At 38.6% G+C, this 18,856-nt stretch overlaps 1 protein-coding gene across 1 annotated transcript in view; it reads right to left on the bottom strand.

Moving 5' to 3' along the window:
* Window positions 1-9,375: 9,375 nt before the first annotated feature.
* SPESP1 (sperm equatorial segment protein 1) overlaps window positions 9,376-18,856 on the bottom strand; it is a 33,037-nt gene continuing 23,556 nt past the window's right edge. Inside the window, 1 exon segment of the mRNA NM_001318078.1 lies at window positions 9,376-10,413. Coding sequence (NP_001305007.1) covers window positions 9,392-10,413 — 1,022 coding nt within the window. The 3' untranslated portion in view covers window positions 9,376-9,391.

Raw genomic sequence — 18,856 nt, 5'->3', positions numbered from 1 at the left:
TCATCTTTCACCAGATTCTTATAATCTCGTAACTGACCTCTACTCCCAATCTTGTTTCCTCCTTTATGTACCCTGCAACCAACTAGGATGACTTGTTAAAAATGCTTAAAATCATTTAAAATATTCGTATGGTCTTTAGGACAAAGTACAAACTCCTGCTGCTGCTGCTAAGTCACTTCAGTCGTGTCCGACTCTGTGCAACCCCATAGACAGCAGCCCACCAGGCTCCGCCATTCCTGGGATTCTCCAGGCAAGAACACTGGAGCGGGTTGCCATTTCCTTCTCCAATGCAGGAAAGTGAAAAGTGAAAGTGAAGTCACTCGGTTGTGTCCTACTCTTAGCAACTCCATGGACTGCAGCCCACCAGGCTCCTCCGTCCATGGGATTGTCCGGGCAAGAGTACTGGAGTGGGGTGCCATTGCCTTCTCTGAAATAAGTATAAACCTAGCAAAATGTATGAAGGCTTGTCCACAGAAAACTCAAAATACTAATGAAAGAAATTAAAGATCTAAATAAATGGAGAGACAGATTGTGTGAATGGATTGGAAGATTCAGTAAAGACGTTACTCATCTCTAAACTGATCCTAAGTTTGATGCAGTTTCTATCAAAATCCCACAAAGATTTTTTTTGTAGACATAGGCAAGTTTTTTTTTATAAAATTTACATGGAAAGGCCACAAAACTAGAATAATTATTTAAAATAAGAGAAAAAATGGGAGAGGGACTTCCCTGGTGGTCTAGTGGTTAAGACTCTATGCTCCCAATGGAGGGGGCACTGGGTCGGTTCCTAGTTGAAGAACTAAGATCCTGCATACCCAACAGTGCAGAAAAAAAAGGGGGGGGGGGAATAAGAGAAATTCATTTATTTAATTTCAAGATTTATTAAAGACAGTAATCAAGACTGTATGCTATTGGTAAGGGGATAAACACTAAACCAATAGAATAAAGTATTCAGAAATAAGTAGATCTCTGCATACATGCCTAATTGATTTTTTTTAAGATACAAAAGCAATTCAATGGCAGAAAGATAGACTTCTCAAAATATGGTGCTTAAGCAACTGAACATTCATCGATTAAAAACAAACAAACCCTCAAGCTTAGCTTCACAGCTTACGTAAAAATTAACTCAAAATGGATCATAGACTTATAAGTAAAATGTAAAACTATAAAACTTTAAGATAAAAACATAGGAGAAAATCTTCCAGGTACAAGGTTAACCAGAGCTCTTAGTCTTGACACCAAAGGCATTATTCATGAAAGGATTAACTGGACTTCATCAAAATAAAACTTGTGCCCTGCAAAAGACTATGTTAAGAGTATGAAACGACAAGCTACAGATGGGGACAAAGTATTTGCAAACCACATATGCAACAAAAGACTGGCAACTAGTATGCATAAAGAGCTCTCAAAATTCAACAGGGAAAACAAAAGGAAATAAGAAAGAATCCAATGAGAAGACAAAATACATGACATGACATTTCACCAAAGAGAACATAGTGATGGCAGATAGGCACACGAATACTATGAATAACCATTATGAAAATGCAAATTAAATCCACTGTGATCTACTACAATACATACTCATTGCTGCTGCTGCTAAGTCACTTCAGTCGTGTCCGACTCTATGCGACCCCATAGACGGCAGCCCACAGGCTTCCCCGTCCCTGGGATTCTCCAGGCAAGAACACTGGAGTGGGTTGCCACGTACCCATTAGAATTTCTTAAAAAAAAAAAAAAAAAAAAGAGTAAGAGCACCAATGCTGACAAGGATAAAGAGAAACTGAATCGTTTACATATTCCTGGTGGGAATGTTAGATGGTATGGCCTCTATGGAAAAGAGTTAAAAGAGTTTCTTTGAAAACTAAACACACAGCTTCCATATAATCAAGTATTGCAGCCCTGGGTATTTATCCCAGAGAAATTATGACTTATGTTTACATAGAAAGCTATAGAAGAATTCTTATACAGCTTTATTCGTAATAGCCAAAAACTGGGAATAACTGCCATGTCCTAGAATGGGTGGAATGGTTAAACGTACACCTGTTTCATGAAGTACGACCCAGCAATGAAAAGGAGGAAGCTATTGATACGGCAACGGGGGGAGTCTGCAGGGAACTGTGCCGAGTGAAATGAGGCAGTCTCAAACATCTACAATTACACAACGCCACTTACACAAAATTCTGAAAAGACAAAATTATAGAAATGCAGAGCACAATCCTTGTGTCAGGGGTTAATGAAGCACTGGGGGCTGGAGAAAAGTGTGGCTATAAAAAAGGCCACATGAAGGATCTTTGTGCTGATAGAAATGTTCTGTATATTGACTGTACCAATATTAATATCCTGGTTATGATATTTTACTATAATTTTGTAAGATCTCATCATTGCGGGAACTGGTATGGGGTGTACAGAATTTCTCTGCATTATTTCTTACAACTACTGTGAATATACAAGTTATCTCAAACTAAAAATTTCAGTTAAAAAAAAGAGAATTAATAAACTGGGGAAAATATCTGTAGCAAGCATATAAGGCATAGGATAACAAAATCATTTTACAAAAAGCTTTAAAATAAACATTTTTTAAAGTTTTGGTCAAAAGCTTTCTTAGAAACTTTAGTAAATTAATAATTAAAATAGTAAACATCTTCCAGAATGACAGGGAAACAGATATGTATATATAATTTTTTAAAAAATTACCATTAGAATTTGGGGAAAAAAACCATTTATCAGCATTCAAAGGAATACAAATTAAAACTTTAATAAGGTCTAATCATCTTTCTATGACATTGGCAAAAAAAAAAACACCTAAATTTAAAAAATATATCCAAAGGTAACTAAGTTGCATGAAAAAGTGCTCTTGTATACTCCTTGGAGTATGTATATTTGCTAGTGTTAACTGTAAAAAGCGTTTCTAAGTTTGACCTAGTAATCCAAATTCAACAATCCATCCGAAGAAAAATAAAAATGTCGTCAAAGATGTACAACTAGTAATGCTCACCCCAGCTTTGTTTGCAGTAGAAAAACTTGGAAACAAGCCCATGTTTAACAATAGGGAAAGATTTTACAATTTATATATAGTACATACATACAATGGAATTATCTAAAAATTATGCTTTTAAGAACACTTACTGACAAGAAAATGTTCAAGATATATTAAGTAAAAAATATACTAATTTGTCACTAAGTGATTCTCTTTGGGTCACGGGTTTACAGATTTAAATTTTTTTGTTTCTACCTTTGATATTCCAAATCTTAGAGTGGGAAGGGCAAGACACAAAGCATAAAGACTCTCAAAGAAAACAATGTGTAAATTGGTTTTGTAAATGTTTTAAAGTTCTACATGGAAAAATCAAAATACAAACAATAAGCCTGAAAAAATATTTGTAAAACTATGACACAAAATTCTAATTTCCTATTATATAAAAGGTTGTATGCATCACTAAGAAAGAGCAAACCATAGAGAAATAGATAGACTATTTCTACAGATAAAAGATAAATATGAAAAAATGTTCAACTCATAACTAAGAAATGTACATTATAACAATAAATAGCTGGCATTTTTTCATTTATCAGATTGGAAAAATGTAAAAGTTTGATAAAGTATCTCACTTTCAAAGGCGTGAAAAAACTGGCACAACTGAAAGTGCATGTCTACACGAAAACCTGCCCATGGATGTTTCTGGCAGCTTTATTCATAACTGCCCCATCTTGGAAACTGCCAAGATATACCTTCAATAGGTTAATGGATAAACTGTGGTTCAGTTCAGTTCAGTCACTCAGTCGTGTCTGACTCTTTGCAACCCCATGAATCACAGCACGCCAGGCCTCCCTGTTCATCACCATCTCCCAGAGTTCACTCAGACTCACATCCATTGAGTCCGTGATGCCATCCAGCCATCTCATCCTCGGTCGTCCCCTTCTCCTCCTGCCCCCAATCCCTCCCAGCATCAGAGTCTTCCAATGAGTCAATTCTTCGCATGAGGTGGCCAAAGTACTGGAGTTTCAGCTTTAGCATCATTCCTTCCAAAGAACACCAAGGGTTGATCTCCTTCAGAATGGACTGGTTGGATCTCCTTTGCAGTCCAAGGGACTCTCAAGAGTCTTCTCCAACACCACAGTTCTTCAGCGTCTTCTCCAACACCACAGTTCTTCAGCGCTCAGCCTTCTTCACAGTCCAACTCTCACATCCATACATGACCACAGGAAAAACCATAGCCTTGACTAGACAGACCTTAGTCGGCAAAGTAATGTCTCTGCTTTTGAATATACTATCTAGGTTGGCCATAACTTTTCTTCCAAGGAGTAAGTGTCTTTTAATTTCATGGCTGCAATCACCATCTGCAGTGATTTTGGAGCCCCAAAAAATAAAGTCCGACACTGTTTCCACTGTTTCCCCATCTATTTCCATGAAGTGATGGGTCCAGATGCCATGATCTTCGTTTTCTGTATGTTGAGCTTTAAGCCAACTTTTTCGCTCTCCTCTTTCACTTTCATCAAGAGGCTTTTTATTCCTCTTCACTTTCTGCCATAAGGGTGGTGTCATCTGCATATCTGAGGTTATTGATATTTCTCCTGGCAATCTTGATTCCAGCGTGTGTTTCTTCCAGTCCAGCGTTTCTCATGATGTACTCTGCATATAAGTTAAATAAGCAGGGTGACAATATATAGCCTTGACATACTCCTTTTCCTATTTGGAACCAGTCTGTTGTTCCATGTCCAGTTCTAACTGTTGCTTCCTGACCTGCATACATCTGTTCAATAGAATGCTATACATACTGAAAGAAATGAGCTGTCAAGCCACAAAGACATGGAGGGGCCTTAAATGCATATTGCTAAGTGAAAGAAGCCAATTGGAAATGGTTATGTACTGTATGATTCTAATTATATGATATTCTGGAAGAGGCTAAAATATAAAGATACCAGTACTGCATGGGCTGGAACAGAGACATACCTTTGCCAGCAAAGGTCCATATAGTCAAAGCTATGTAGTCATGTAGGGATGTGAGAGCTGGACTACAAAGAAAGTTGAACACTCAAGAATTGATGCTTTCAAATTGTGGTGCTGAAGACGACTCTGGAGAGTCCCTTGGACTGCAAGATCAGATTAGTCAATCCTAAAGGAAGTCAAAATTCTCCAAGCCAGGCTTCAGCAATACATGAACCATGAACTTCCTGATGTTCAAGCTGGTTTTACCAAAGGCAGAGGAACCAGAGATCAAATTGCCAACATCCGCTGGATCGTCAAAAAAGCAAGAGAGCTCCAGAAAAACATCTCTTTCTGCTTTATTGACTATGCCAAAGCCTTTGACTGTGTGGATCACAATAAACTGTGGAAAATTCTTCAAGAGATGGGAATACTAGACCACCTGACCTGCCTCTTGAGAAATCTGTATGCAGGTCAGGAAGCAACAGTCAGAACTGGACATGGAACAACAGACTGGTTCCAAATAGGAAAAGGAGTATGTCAAGGCTGTATATTGTCACCCTGCTTATTTAACTTCTGTGCAGAGTACATCATGAGAAACGCTGGACTGGAAGAAGCACAAGCTGGAATCAAGACTGCCAGGAGAAATATCAATAACCTCAGATATGCAGATGACACCACCCTTATGGCAGAAAGTGAAGAGGAACTAAAAGCCTCTTGATGAAAATGAAAGAGGAGAGTGAAAAAGTTGGCTTAAAGCTCAACATTCAGACAATGAAGATCATGGCATCTGGTTCCATCACTTCATGGGAAATAGATGGGGAAACAGTGGAAACAGTGTCAGACTTTATTTTGGGGGGCTCCAAAATCACTGCAGATGGTGATTGCAGCCATGAAATTTATTTATTTTTTTTAATTTTAAAATCTTTAATTCTTACATGCGTTCCCAAACATGACCCCCCCTCCCACCTCCCTCCCCACAACATCTCTCTGGGTCATCCCCATGCACCAGCCCCAAGCATGCTGCACCCTACGTCAGACATGGACTGGCGATTCAATTCTTACATCAGCCATGAAATTTAAAGACGCTTACTCCTTGGAAGGAAAGCCATGATCAACCTAGATAGCATATTCAAAAGCAGAGACAGTACTTTGCTGACTAAGGTCCGTCTAGTCAAGGCTATGGTTTTCCAGTAGTCATGTATGGATGTGAGAGTTGGACTGTGAAGAAGGCTGAGTGCTGAAAAATTGATGCTTTTGAACTGTGGTGTTGGAGAAGACTCTCTTGAGAGTCCCTTGGACTGCAAGGAGATCCAACCAGTCCATTCTGAAGGAGATCAATCCTGGGTGTTCTTTGGAAGGAATGATGCTAACGCTGAAACTCCAGTACTTTGGCCACCTCATGCAAAGAGTTGACTCATTGGAAAAGACTTTGATGCTGGGAGGGATTGGGGGCAGGAGGAGAAGGGGAAGACAGAGGATGAGATGGCTGGATGGCATCACCAACTCGATGGACATGAGTCTGAGTGAACTCCAGGAGTTGGTGATGGACAGGGAGGTCTGGCATGCAGCGATTCATGGGGTTGCAAAGAGTCAGACACGACTGAGCGACTGAACTCAACTCAAAGGAAGTCAACCCTGAATATTCATTGGAAGGACCAATGCTAAGCTCCAATACTTTGGCCACTTGTTGCAAAGAGCCGACTCATTGAAAAAGACCCTGAAGCTGGGAAAGATTGAAGGCAAAAGGAGAAGGGGGCGGCAGAGGATGAGATAGTCAGATAGTATCACCCACATGAGTCTGAGCAAACTCTGGAATAGTGAAGAACAGAGGAACCTGGCATGCTGTAGTCCATGGTGTTGCTAACAGTCAGACACTACTTAGCTACTGAACAACAAATGGAGGGTTGGGAGAAGGAGAGATGAGTAGGTGATGCACAAGGCCTTTTTTAAGACAGTGAAACCATTGTGTATGATATTGTAATGGTGAATACACGGTATTTTACATTTGTCAAAACTAAAGACTGTACAACACAAAGAGTGAAACTTAAGGTACTATGGACTTCGGTAATAATAATGTATCAACATTGGCTCGTCAGTTGTGACAAGTGTACCACACTAACATAAGCTATAAATAATAGGGGAGATTTGGGGGGAGGAGAGCAAGGTATGTAGGAACTTTGTACTCTTTTTAAATTTTTTTGGCACGCCCACAACTGCTCTAACAGAATAAAGATCTGATTTTTAAAAACTCGTCCCCTTGGAGGATTCTATGAACTAACTGTTCTGAAAATTATTAAACATAGAGAAAGATTCAAGCTCATGATGCCTTGCCAACACACTGGACCACTGGGGACTCAAACAACATATGGAAGGCACTTTCTCTTTATAAGACATATTTCAGCTAATAAAGGAAGGAATGACATCTTTTTTAACACCTGATCAATTAATCTATCTATGTAATAGTCATCGAAGGCTGCTAAAAATAGAACAGACATACCAGATTGACAACACATCTTGACAAAAAACAAAACCATCAACCGGAGTCTGACAACGCCTCTCTAGATCTAACTACCAACTTACCAAAACATACTAAATGGCACTATGGGGGGATATGATCAGCAAAATCCATGCTGTGTAAAACCACAGGTACAATGACCAACTTCTTTGACAAATTTTAAGGGGAAAAAGAAGAGGTGTAGATTAAAAGAGATTTAAATCAACTAATCTCGATGTGTAAACATTATTTGGATCTATTTAGTTTGTTCCATTCAAACAAACTAAATTTTTATTATAATATTTTTTATTTATTTATTTTTGGCTGTGCTTGATCTTCGTTGCTTTGCGCAGGTGTTCTCATTTGTGACACGCAGGGGCTACTCTCTAGTTGTCATGCTTGCACTTCTCACTGAGCTGGCTTCTCTTGCTGCCAGTGGGCTCTAGGCACGCAGGTTTCCCTACTGCAGCACACAGGCTCAACAGCTGCAGCAGGGGGGCTCTAAGGCACACGGGCTTTGCTTTAGTAGTGGGGCACACAGGCTCAGTAGGTGCAGCTCATGGGCCCTAGAGCAGGGGCTAAAATTATTCAATATGCAATTTGAGGATTTGCAAGATCTAGTCCAGCCCCGTGCACCTTACCAGCTCCATCTGGAGGTGCTCTCTTCTACCTTTCTTTTTTTTTTAATTTCATTTTATTTATTTTAACTCTCCCCTACCTTTCTATACCCTGGCTGCTTCTTGAACTTGCCATTACTCATTCTCACCTCACAGCATTTACACATGCTCTTCCCTCTACCTGGAATGCCCCCTTCTTCCTTACACACAACCTTATCCTACAGATCTCACTTTAAGGCTACAGTCCATGAGGTTTCAAGAGTTGGACATGACTTAATGACAAAACCACCACAAATCATGAAACAGAATTACCTGTACCATAATCGCAAAATTACAGTTAACCTTAATGGTGTTAGTCGTGTGTATGTGCATGTGAAGTCACTTCAGCTGTGTTTGACTCTGTGCAACTCTATGAACCTGCCAGACTCCTCTGTCCACGGAATTCTCCAGGCAAGAATACTTGAGTGGGTTGACTCTCCTCCAGGGGAATCTTCCTGACCCAGGGATCGGAACTGCATCTCCTGAAACTCCTGAACTGCTGGAGGATTCTTTACCGTTGAGCCACCAGGGAAGACCATGTTAGTCACACTCCCAAATACAAAATTTGGAAAGCTTCCATGTATATGTGTATAAACAAACAAAAAGAAAAAATAAGTGAGAATGATCTCATTACAAATCCAGGTTACAGTCCTTCACTAATACTCCAGAAGTATTTAACAACAAAGGAATAGGGATGTATCTTAATATATCATCCACCTTTCAAAAGTGGCACATATATAATATTCAGATAAAAAGTAGTTTTGATTACAAGCTCCAATTATGCTATTCGGATAGAATACTCAGATCCTCTAAAAGAGTAATAAGATAACATATCTTAATATTTTACATTTATATGCAATTATTTAAAACTAGCTACTCTGGAGAAGGCAATGGCAACCCACTCCAGTTTTCATGCCTGGAGAATCCCATGGACAGATACCTGGTGGGCTGCAGTGCAAGGGGTTGCAAAGAGTTGGACACGACTGAGTGACTAACACTACTACTACTACTACTACATATACAGTGGACTGCACAGTCTCTTAAGTCTTATAAAATGGAAGAATTTACTAACCTATCAAGTAAAATCAAAGCTTAAACACTTTAAACATTAGATACTCATAACTTTTAAAATTAATGAGAAAACTACAAACTCCTGAACCAAAATTTTATTTTAATTTGTTAGGTTTCAGTGCATATGAAAATTTTTCATAACACATGACATATAAAGATGTTAACACAGTGAACTACAATAGAAAATATTTTCATAGAATTTTTGAATCACTAACATGCTTATTTCTCCCATGAATGAATGCATAGTTAGCTTGAATCAACTTTGTCATGAGTATCAAGTATGTGTAAAATTTTTATATTATTATTTAATAACTGCTTAAGGAGGTTGTGAGTTTCTTCTCCATGACCAACACATAGTATTTTTTTCAATGTATGGACTACTACAGTAGCTTTTCCTCTCATCTCTGATGGAACATGTTTTATATCTAAATATTCAGATAATTTATATCTAGAACTATACAGCATGTTAATAACAGTTACAATGTCATAAACTCCACCACTGCTTCGTCCTTGTGGTAACAGCTGGGATTTATACATTTTTTCTAATTTATGTTCTGCTGCTATGGCTAGAGCAAGGCTTCGTTTTAGGTGTTCTTTAGAGGCTCGAATGTCCGCTCTATATTCTGGCTTGTAGCTCTCAGGAAGAGGTACGTGATGCAACTGTGAATTAATATCTGCAATTCTTTTCAAAACGTCTTCATTATACACATCATGTGATTCAAGATAATCCATTTCATTGTCACCTGAGAGCTGAGGAACATCTTCTTCCGTGGCAGTTTCCAAGTCAGTGCTCCTGCTTAAATAGGTGACATCTTGACTTGGTTCAGTAACACTTGGCACTTGCGTTGATGCCCCAGTGCGAGGTTCAATTGGCTCTGGCTCTGGTTCTGGCTCTGGCTCATCTTTCTCAATAAAAGGTTCTTTTGCATGTAAAACAACAGAAACATTATTTGGTTTAATCGACCAGAATGCTGTGCTTTTAGTACGTTTTTTCTTGTCTATTTCCAATGTGAAGCCCCTAGTAGGGAAAGTTGTAGTTTCTTCACTGACAGGATTGATTAAAACATCATTGTCACCTGGACCTACATCATGTGTATATTTTAGCTCCTTAACTCTTGATACTCTCGGTCCTATGAAATTAGCATTATTTGGAGACTTTGATTTTTTCTGACGACCTGGCTCCTTAGTGGGAACACTTAGTATTAGGTTCTGTAAAACTTGTACGTAATGATTCAAGTTTTGTTCTTCATCAGGCGTCACAGTTACTCCTTAAGGAAAAAAAAAATAAGTAACATTTATTATTATATATGACATACTGACAGTATCTACTCACCTAAGTTTACTTCACACGCTATCACTTAAAAGTTGAGATAAAGAACCAAGAAATAAAGCACCTCTGACAAGTCAACTCTCACCTAAATAAACAAAATTATTTTTAAAGATTCTTATTAAAATACATGAGCAAGATTACTGTAAAAATTGCATATTAACACAATTCTCTATTTCTCTTTGCTTTTACTCTGCCATATAACTTACGATTCAATAGGTAGCTTATTAAAACAAAATTCTTAGTTATGTTCTATAACACAGGGGTGTGTTATAGTAGACTCACAGTGGCTCATTAGAGCTAACTATTAAATTTTAATGAACATCATGAGCCAGATGGTAAACATAGACATCATTAAAAATTAAATTCTGTATTTACAATTAGTAAATATATTCAAAACAAGGTAATAAATATTCAAAACTCATCCTTTATTATTTTATTTCATCTTACTATTATTTATGCTCTTGAGGTTATTTATATCTAGTATGTTATAAATGCTATGTAGTGGTTGGCTACCCAGGTCACTTAGTGGTAAAGAATTTTCTTGCCACTGTAGGAAACGTGGGTTTAATCCCTGGATCAGAAAGATCCCCTGGAGTAGGAAAGAGCAACCTGCTCCAGTGTTCCTGTCTGGAAAATTTGTATCTAGTACATTATAAATCCTATATAATGGGATTTATAGGTTTATTGCTACTTATTGCTCAACAGGGAGGTGAAAGAGATAAACAGAGGCATAGGAAAAGGTCAGTTTTCATTCCAATCCCAAAGAAAGGCAATGCCAAAGAATGCTCAAACTACCACACAATTGCACTCATCTCACATGCTAGTAAAGTAATGCTCAAAATTCTCCAAGCCAGGCTTCAGCAATACATGAACTTCCTGATGTTCAAGCTGGTTTTACCAAAGGCAGAGGAACCAGAGATCAAATTGCCAACATCCGCTGGATCATGGAGAGAGTTCCAGAAAAACATCTATTTCTGCTTTATTGACTATGCCAAAGCCTTTGACTGTGTGCATCACAATAAACTGTGGAAAATTCTGAAAGAGATGGGAATACCGGACCACCTGACCTGCCTCTTGAGAAATCTGTATGCAGGTCAGGAAGCAACAGTTAGAACTGGACATGGAACAACAGACTGGTTCCAAATAGGAAAAGGAGTATGTTAAGGCTGTATATTGTCACCCTACTTATTTAACTTACACGCAGAGCAAGCACAAAGTAGTCCCCAAATGCTTTTCCTCCTCTCTTTCTTATCTGTTAAATTTAGACCAGATGGAATTTTAATCAAACTTGAAAGCATATTTCTAAATTTTAAAAAAGTCTTAGTCAGAAGTTTAATAGGCAATGTGATAGTGGAAAGATACTAGACATGTCTACTAGAGATCTAGATTCTAAAAGCAGACTCTGCATTTTATGTCATGTTTAGAAAAGTCTGGCATACTTCAAGATCCATTTGATGATAGGTGAAAAAAGAAAGAGAACATAGATTTATTTGTATATTATCCTCAAAATTTTTTATGAATAAATGATATAGCATCATACATTTGTCTGGAAATTGAGATTTTTTTTTTTACCGATTAGAAAGTGAAGGGTTAATGCGGCCACAATAGGGAAAGCGGAGATGTGCTGCTTGCAAACAGGATGTTCTGCCAAGGAGACGGACACAGCCTTGAGATTAATGGTCCCTTGCAAATAAGGGAACATTCCCTTCTTGCGATAAGGGCTCTGGACAGACTCTGCAGTAGGCCGGAATTTCACTCCCTTTTGCTGTACGATAACATTTGTGCACATGCGCTGTACTGAACAAGTTTGGTCATACAGTCTGGAATTCTGCCCAGGAGGGATGTATATAAATAAACCACGAGCTTGCTGGCGTGCGCAGTTCTTATCCCTCTGGGCAGAGTGTATGTCTCTTGTGTGCATCTCGTATGTCTCGTATGTTCTGTGTCATTTCATTCTTAGGAACCAACATCTGGCGCCCAATGGATGGGGCTCAAGTGAAACCGAAAGAGGTAAGAAACCCCGGGACGATTTTAGATCCATAGCAGGGAGCTTTCGGGAACATGGGGAATTCCTCACCATAGCGGAAGGGAACTTTCAGAAAAATTGCTAGGGGAATTCATGTACATAATCATGGGGAATTCCTCACCCTAGCAGAGGGGAAATCCTGCTAGGAAGAAATAAATGTTCATTACAGGCACAATGCATGGAGTTAGTCAAAGGACTTCTCCACTCCATAGGCGTTAAGGCCTCGACTCGTCGATTGAGTGAGCTCTTTCGCTTAGTGGAGCAATATTGTCATTGTTTCAATATCAAACTAAGTTACAGTTAAACTTGAAGGAATGGAAAATAATTCAAAAGGAATTGAGAAAGCAACATCAGAAGGGTAATGTGATCCCTTTGAAGTTATGGAATTTATGTAATGCTATAACACAGGCATTGACTTTGCTATCTACTGATAATGAGACTAAATCTAATGCTTCAGTGAAGGAAGAGGCAATTTATGAAGATGTGCCAAATGTTGGTGGAATTTCTGCATTGCCTGAGGGTAAGGATAAAAGTAAGCCTCCTTCTGGAAATGGTGAAACATCTGATAGTTCAGAATCAGATTCAGAGGCTTCTTCGGTTTCATCAGAGGAGGGTAAAGAGATTAAAGACATGACCCATCTATTTCAGGAATGGTAGAGATCCCATAGGGAGGAGAGGAAATCTGTGCCTTTTGCTCCTCCTTACGCTTCTCTTTTCCCCACTGCGGTTGATCGGCCCGATGTGGGCAGGGAACGCTGTCGGTTCTCCTTTCCTTTGTCTACGCTTCATGATGATGACTTACTTGCTCCTCCTAGTGGTTTTATCGATCCTCCACCATTATTCCCCATCCAGAGGCAGCAAGATGGCAACGTGATAAATATTCAATACACTCCTTTGGAATATAAATTTTTTAAAGATCTTAAAGCTGCAGTAGCACAATACGATCCTCAATCTCCCTTTATTTTGGCTATGCTAGATTCATTGGGGAAAAGACAACTTAGGGGAAAGATACAATTTCAGAGATATTATTACAAACTTTAGCATTTGAGAATGCAAATACTGAATGCAAACGTATATCAGGGACTTTTCCTCCCTGTCCTCCTGCCTTCTCGCATACAATGCCTCACTAAAAGGACCTCAAATGATGATTTCAGACTTGTGGTCTGCTACTTCAGGGAGTGCTACTGCTGATTTGCCACTAGCTGAGAATGTTCTTTTGTCACCAGGAGGAGGCATTTACAAATTAAAAACAAATGTATTCGGACCACTGCCTAAAGGCACCTTTGGCTTAATATTAGGCTGTAACAATTCAGCTTTGAGAGGTCTAACCATAATTCCTGGGGTAATAGACTCCGACTATGTTAGGGAAATTTTGATTATGGTTTCTACTTTTACCATGCTTTCATTACTAGCTGGGAAACATACTGCTCAAATTCTTCGACTGAGGCCCATTTACTTAATTCTTCTTGGGGCTTTTTCACCCTGAGTTATACATACAGCAAGGTAAAAAATACAGAGTTACATTCTTATGGAGCAAAGATTCAGCAGGTTACAGCAAAGAAAGAACTTATTAACTCAAAGTCTAATGTTGCCAATGCTAAGGCTATTACTTGCTTCTTCTACATCCTGACTATATGCACTCCCAGGAACACAATGGATAAGGGATGTAAGAACTTGGCAGCAAGCATTGCATAGGCTCAACAATGTTGCATGAGTCTGGATAAAGCTGCCATGTAAGCTAAAATGCTAACAGAGGGTTTGAAACGCTCCTTTCATGCCCAGGAGATTTTTCAGCTAGAGCCCTAAGTTAACTCTTTTGGTCAGAGACAGCCCCTTGCTAATGTCAGAAGAGCTTCATCTCTTTTTGGCTCTTCCTAATGAACGAACAGGAGGATTTAGAAATACTGGACGACATATATTTTGGGAAATGCTTATCAAAGATTCTCGCCCTGTTCTCTCCTTGATTATACAAGGAAAAACCTTTAAAGGACTATTAGACACTGGGGCAGATGTTTCAATTATTTCTTCTCAACAATGGCCCCAAGATTGGGAAAAAGAAAAAAGCCCTTTAATGCTGACGGGATTGGGCTCTATTGCAGATATCTGGAAGAGTACCCATTCCTTAAAAAGCCAATTCCATAATGGAAGATCAAAATTTGTTACCTTTTATATTGTAAATATACCTATTAATATATGGGGAAAAGATCTTCTTTCTTCTTTGGGGGCTTCTGTAACCATTCCCCCGGAAAACTAGTAGCCACTGCTCAAATTCCTTGAGCCCTCCCATTAAAATAGTTAACTAATACTCCAAAATGGGTTGAGCAGTGGCCATTACCACAAATGAAGCTCGAGGTGTTAGAACAATTAGTACAAGAACAACTCCAACTTGGTCATATAGAGCCCTCTACCTCTCCCTGGAATTCTCCTGTTTTTGTTATAAAATAGAAATCTAGAAAATGGAGAATATTAACTGATTTATGAGAAGTTAATAAATGTATTGAACCTATGGGAGCATTACAACTGGGACTCCCCTCTCCAGCTCTTATTCCTCAGGATTGGTCCTTAATGGTACTAGATCTTAAGGACTGTTTTTTTGCCATTCCCCTATAATTACAAGATAGAGATAAATTTGCTTTTACAACACCTGTTCTTAATCATGCTCAGCCTGTTAAGCGTTATCAATGGACAGTCTTACCACAGGGAATGACAAATAGTCCTACTTTATGTCAAGAATTCATAGCTCGCTCTTTACAATCCCTCCATCAAGAATACCCCTATTATATTCTATATCATTATATGGATGATCTCCTGTTAACAGCTCCTAATATTGCTGAACATGATGAATTCTTTCTAAAAGTACAGGAGGCTTTAAAGCTATACAATTTGCAAATAGCCCCAGAAAAAATTCAAAAAGACTTTTTTATTCCATATTTAGGAGCGATATTGGAACAACATAGAATAAGGCCACAAAAGTTGCACATCAGAAGAGACCACCTCAAAACTTTAAATGATTTTCAAAAGTTATTGGGAGATATCAATTGGCTACGCCCAGTACTTGGGATTCCTACTTATCAATTACGACATTTGTTTTCTACTTTAGAGAGAGATACAGCTCTGGATAGCCCCCAAACTTTAACCCCATTGGCTTTACAGGAACTTTAATTTGTTGAGCAACAACTAAATGACGGGTTTTTGACTTACTTACATGCATCTCAACCTATTTCATTTATAATATTTCATACCCCTTATTCCCCATCTGGTATAATTGCTCAAGAAAAAGGGTTAATAGAATGGGTTTTCTTACCTAACAGCTTTAAAAAAAAAATTGACTACATATATGGATAAATTAGCCTTCCTCATACAGAAAGGTGGCCATCGCATTTTACAATTGTCAGGATATGAATCATACCAGATTGTTACTCAATTAACAACTGCTCAAATATCTCGATGTTTACAATTTAATGAAAACTGGCAAATTTCTCTTGCCTCATTTCCTGGTTCCTTTTCTAATCATTATCCGTCATCTAAATTGATTGAGCTTCTCCGGACTAACTCTATGATATCTCAATCCCCAATTTCAGATGTTCCAATTAAGGGACCCACTATTTTTACAGATGCAAATAAAAATACTACAATTGATGCCTTACTTTATCCTATAGAAGCAGCAAAACAAGAATATCTCTTACAGCATACCAATTCCAAAGAGTTACAAAAATCTCATGCTATTACTCGAAAACAAGCTCAAAATATTGTTCGTTCTTGTTCCATATGTGCACCCTTTGCTTTACCATTTACCTCACCAGGTGTCAATGTAAGAGGACAACAAGCAAATCAAATATGGCAAATAGATGTAATTTACATTTCTTCTCTCGAACAACAAAAATATATGCATCATACCATAGATACGTACACACATTTTCAATGGGCCACTGCATTACATTCTGAAAAGACCGATGCTGTTATTACTCATTTGTTATCTTGTTTTGCAATTATGGGATTACCAATTGAATTGAAAACTGATAATGCACCTGCCTACCAATCCGTGAAATTAGCTCACTTTTTATCCCAATACCATATAACTCATACTTTTGGTATTCCTTATAATAGTCAAGGGCAAACTATCACTGAAAGAGCTAATTGTACCTTGCATGAATACCTTGAAAAATAAAAAAGGGGGAACAGGAGAGATTTATGAAACTTAAAGACATTTTGAATAAAACCTTACTTACCCTAAATTTTTTGAATATTTGGAGCAAGGGAAATCTATCAGCAGCAGAGTTGCATTTTCAAGGGAAAAAAGAAGACAAGAAGATCTTGAATACGCCCATTTGATATAAAGAGAAAGAGAAAGGCTAGATCCCAACATCATTAACATATCTGGGATGAGGGTATGCTTTCATTTCTGTTAATAATTACAGGTTTTGGACCCCAGTGAGATTAATCAAAATCAACAATGGCTGATTCCTTTGTTCAAAAATTTGAAGAGCTTACTATGCAGAGGAACTTTACTTTTCGTACAAGGGAAGCAACACCTCCTACATGGGGTCAAATGAAAAAGTTAACCCAGGAAGCAGAAAAAAAAACGTTAATGAAAGCAGGACAACCTCTGAATCCTACCAATCTTTTGCTTGCCATGATGGCGGTAGTAACATGTCAGGTAATCGGTGTTTCGGGAAGTAATCATACATATTGGGCATATATACCTAATCCCCCATTAGTATGAGTAATTTCCTGGGGGGAACCAAAAGTGCAGGTATGCACTAATGAGACTGCCTTCTTTCCCCCACCAGCTTGCGGGGGACTAGAACAACTACCTCATCATAAACAACAATATAATATTAGTAATTTGACCATTGCAATGGAAGGTATTCCTTTGTGCATAGGAGGGCACCCCTTTTGTCTGTCCACCAAGGAATGTTCTCATCATTCCTATAATACATGGGGGATAAAGTACAATAATTATCATTTTGCTACTTTTAATGTGCTTGTTTCCACCAGGGGCTTTAACACCTCGACAGAACCAACAGACATTCATAATGGAATACATATGTCACTATGTCCTGTTAACTTTTTCGCTCCTTTTCTAGAATCTTTGGAATGGGAACGTTGCCGAGGTCATAGACCCTCTAAAGTCATGAATTATTCTGGGTCTATCATTGTAGATTGGAGTCCAGATCATGGGCAATTCTTAGAAAAATGGTCAAATAAATCTCTTAGATGGCATCGTGCAAATGGTACTTTGATGGGCAATGGAAATGAAACAACTAAATGGCAGCAATTTGCACTTGTCCCTCCTCAATTACAACTGCAGGGATATCCACACATTCAAGGGGCTATTTGGAAACTATGGGCAATTTCTGGTAATCTTACTGTTTGGTCAGGAAACTATACTATGGATAGTGATGACTCTTCGGGTCCATTTCATGTTAATTTACATGTTAATAGATCTTATTCCGCAATGGCATGTGTAAAATATCCTTTTGCATTGTTATATGGGAATTGGACTTGGAATGATACTATGGGGTCTATGTCATGTGATTATTGTAATCTAACTCAATGTGTAAATCAGTCTTGGTGGAAAGAATTTGAAAGACGAGCCTATAACTCTAATTTTTCGTTAGTAATTGTTAAAGCTCGGACAGAAGTATGGTTGCCTATAAATATAACTAGGCCATGGTCAGATTCTTTTGCTGTCTCTCATCTAGTAACCACTGTACAGACTTTGCTACATCAATCTCGACGCATGCTTGGTATGGTCATTGATTGCTTCGATTCTAGCAGTTGCGTCAGTAACTACAACAGCGGCGATAGCAGGCCTCGCGTTACACCAAGGGATTCAAACAGCTGATTTTGTTCGGGACTGGCATAAAGACTCTCATTTGTTATGGCAACAACAGCGAGATTTGGATGCACAACTTGCTACCAACATGCTCAATCTTCAACACACCATTTCCTGGCTTGGAGATCAATTAGCTGTTTTATCTACACGAAGTGTGTTGAAATGTGATTGGAATTCTTCTCAGTTTTGTATACCACCTGTACCATTTAACATGAGCCCTTCAAGAAATTAACTGAGACATATAAATAAAAAGAGTTCTAGATGCCCATCATCTAGAGAGATTCCACTTAGCCCCCAAGAGGTGGCTGGATAGCCAATGACGGGTAAGACCCTCAGAGGAGGGCAACCTAAGACAGGCACAGCCACGAGAGGGGCTGGCGGGCTGGAGGTTGGCTGCCTACAGCTTTACACCTTGCTCTACAGAACATTAATACAAATGTCTCAAGGGCTTAAATAAAAAAGGGGGAGATGAAGGGTTAATGCGGCCACAACAGGGAAAGTGGAGATGTGTTGCTT

Source organism: Ovis aries, chromosome 7 (genome assembly GCF_016772045.2).
Source record: "Ovis aries strain OAR_USU_Benz2616 breed Rambouillet chromosome 7, ARS-UI_Ramb_v3.0, whole genome shotgun sequence".
Taxonomy (NCBI): Eukaryota; Metazoa; Chordata; class Mammalia; order Artiodactyla; family Bovidae; genus Ovis; species Ovis aries.
This window is presented reverse-complemented; position numbering and strand designations above follow the sequence as displayed.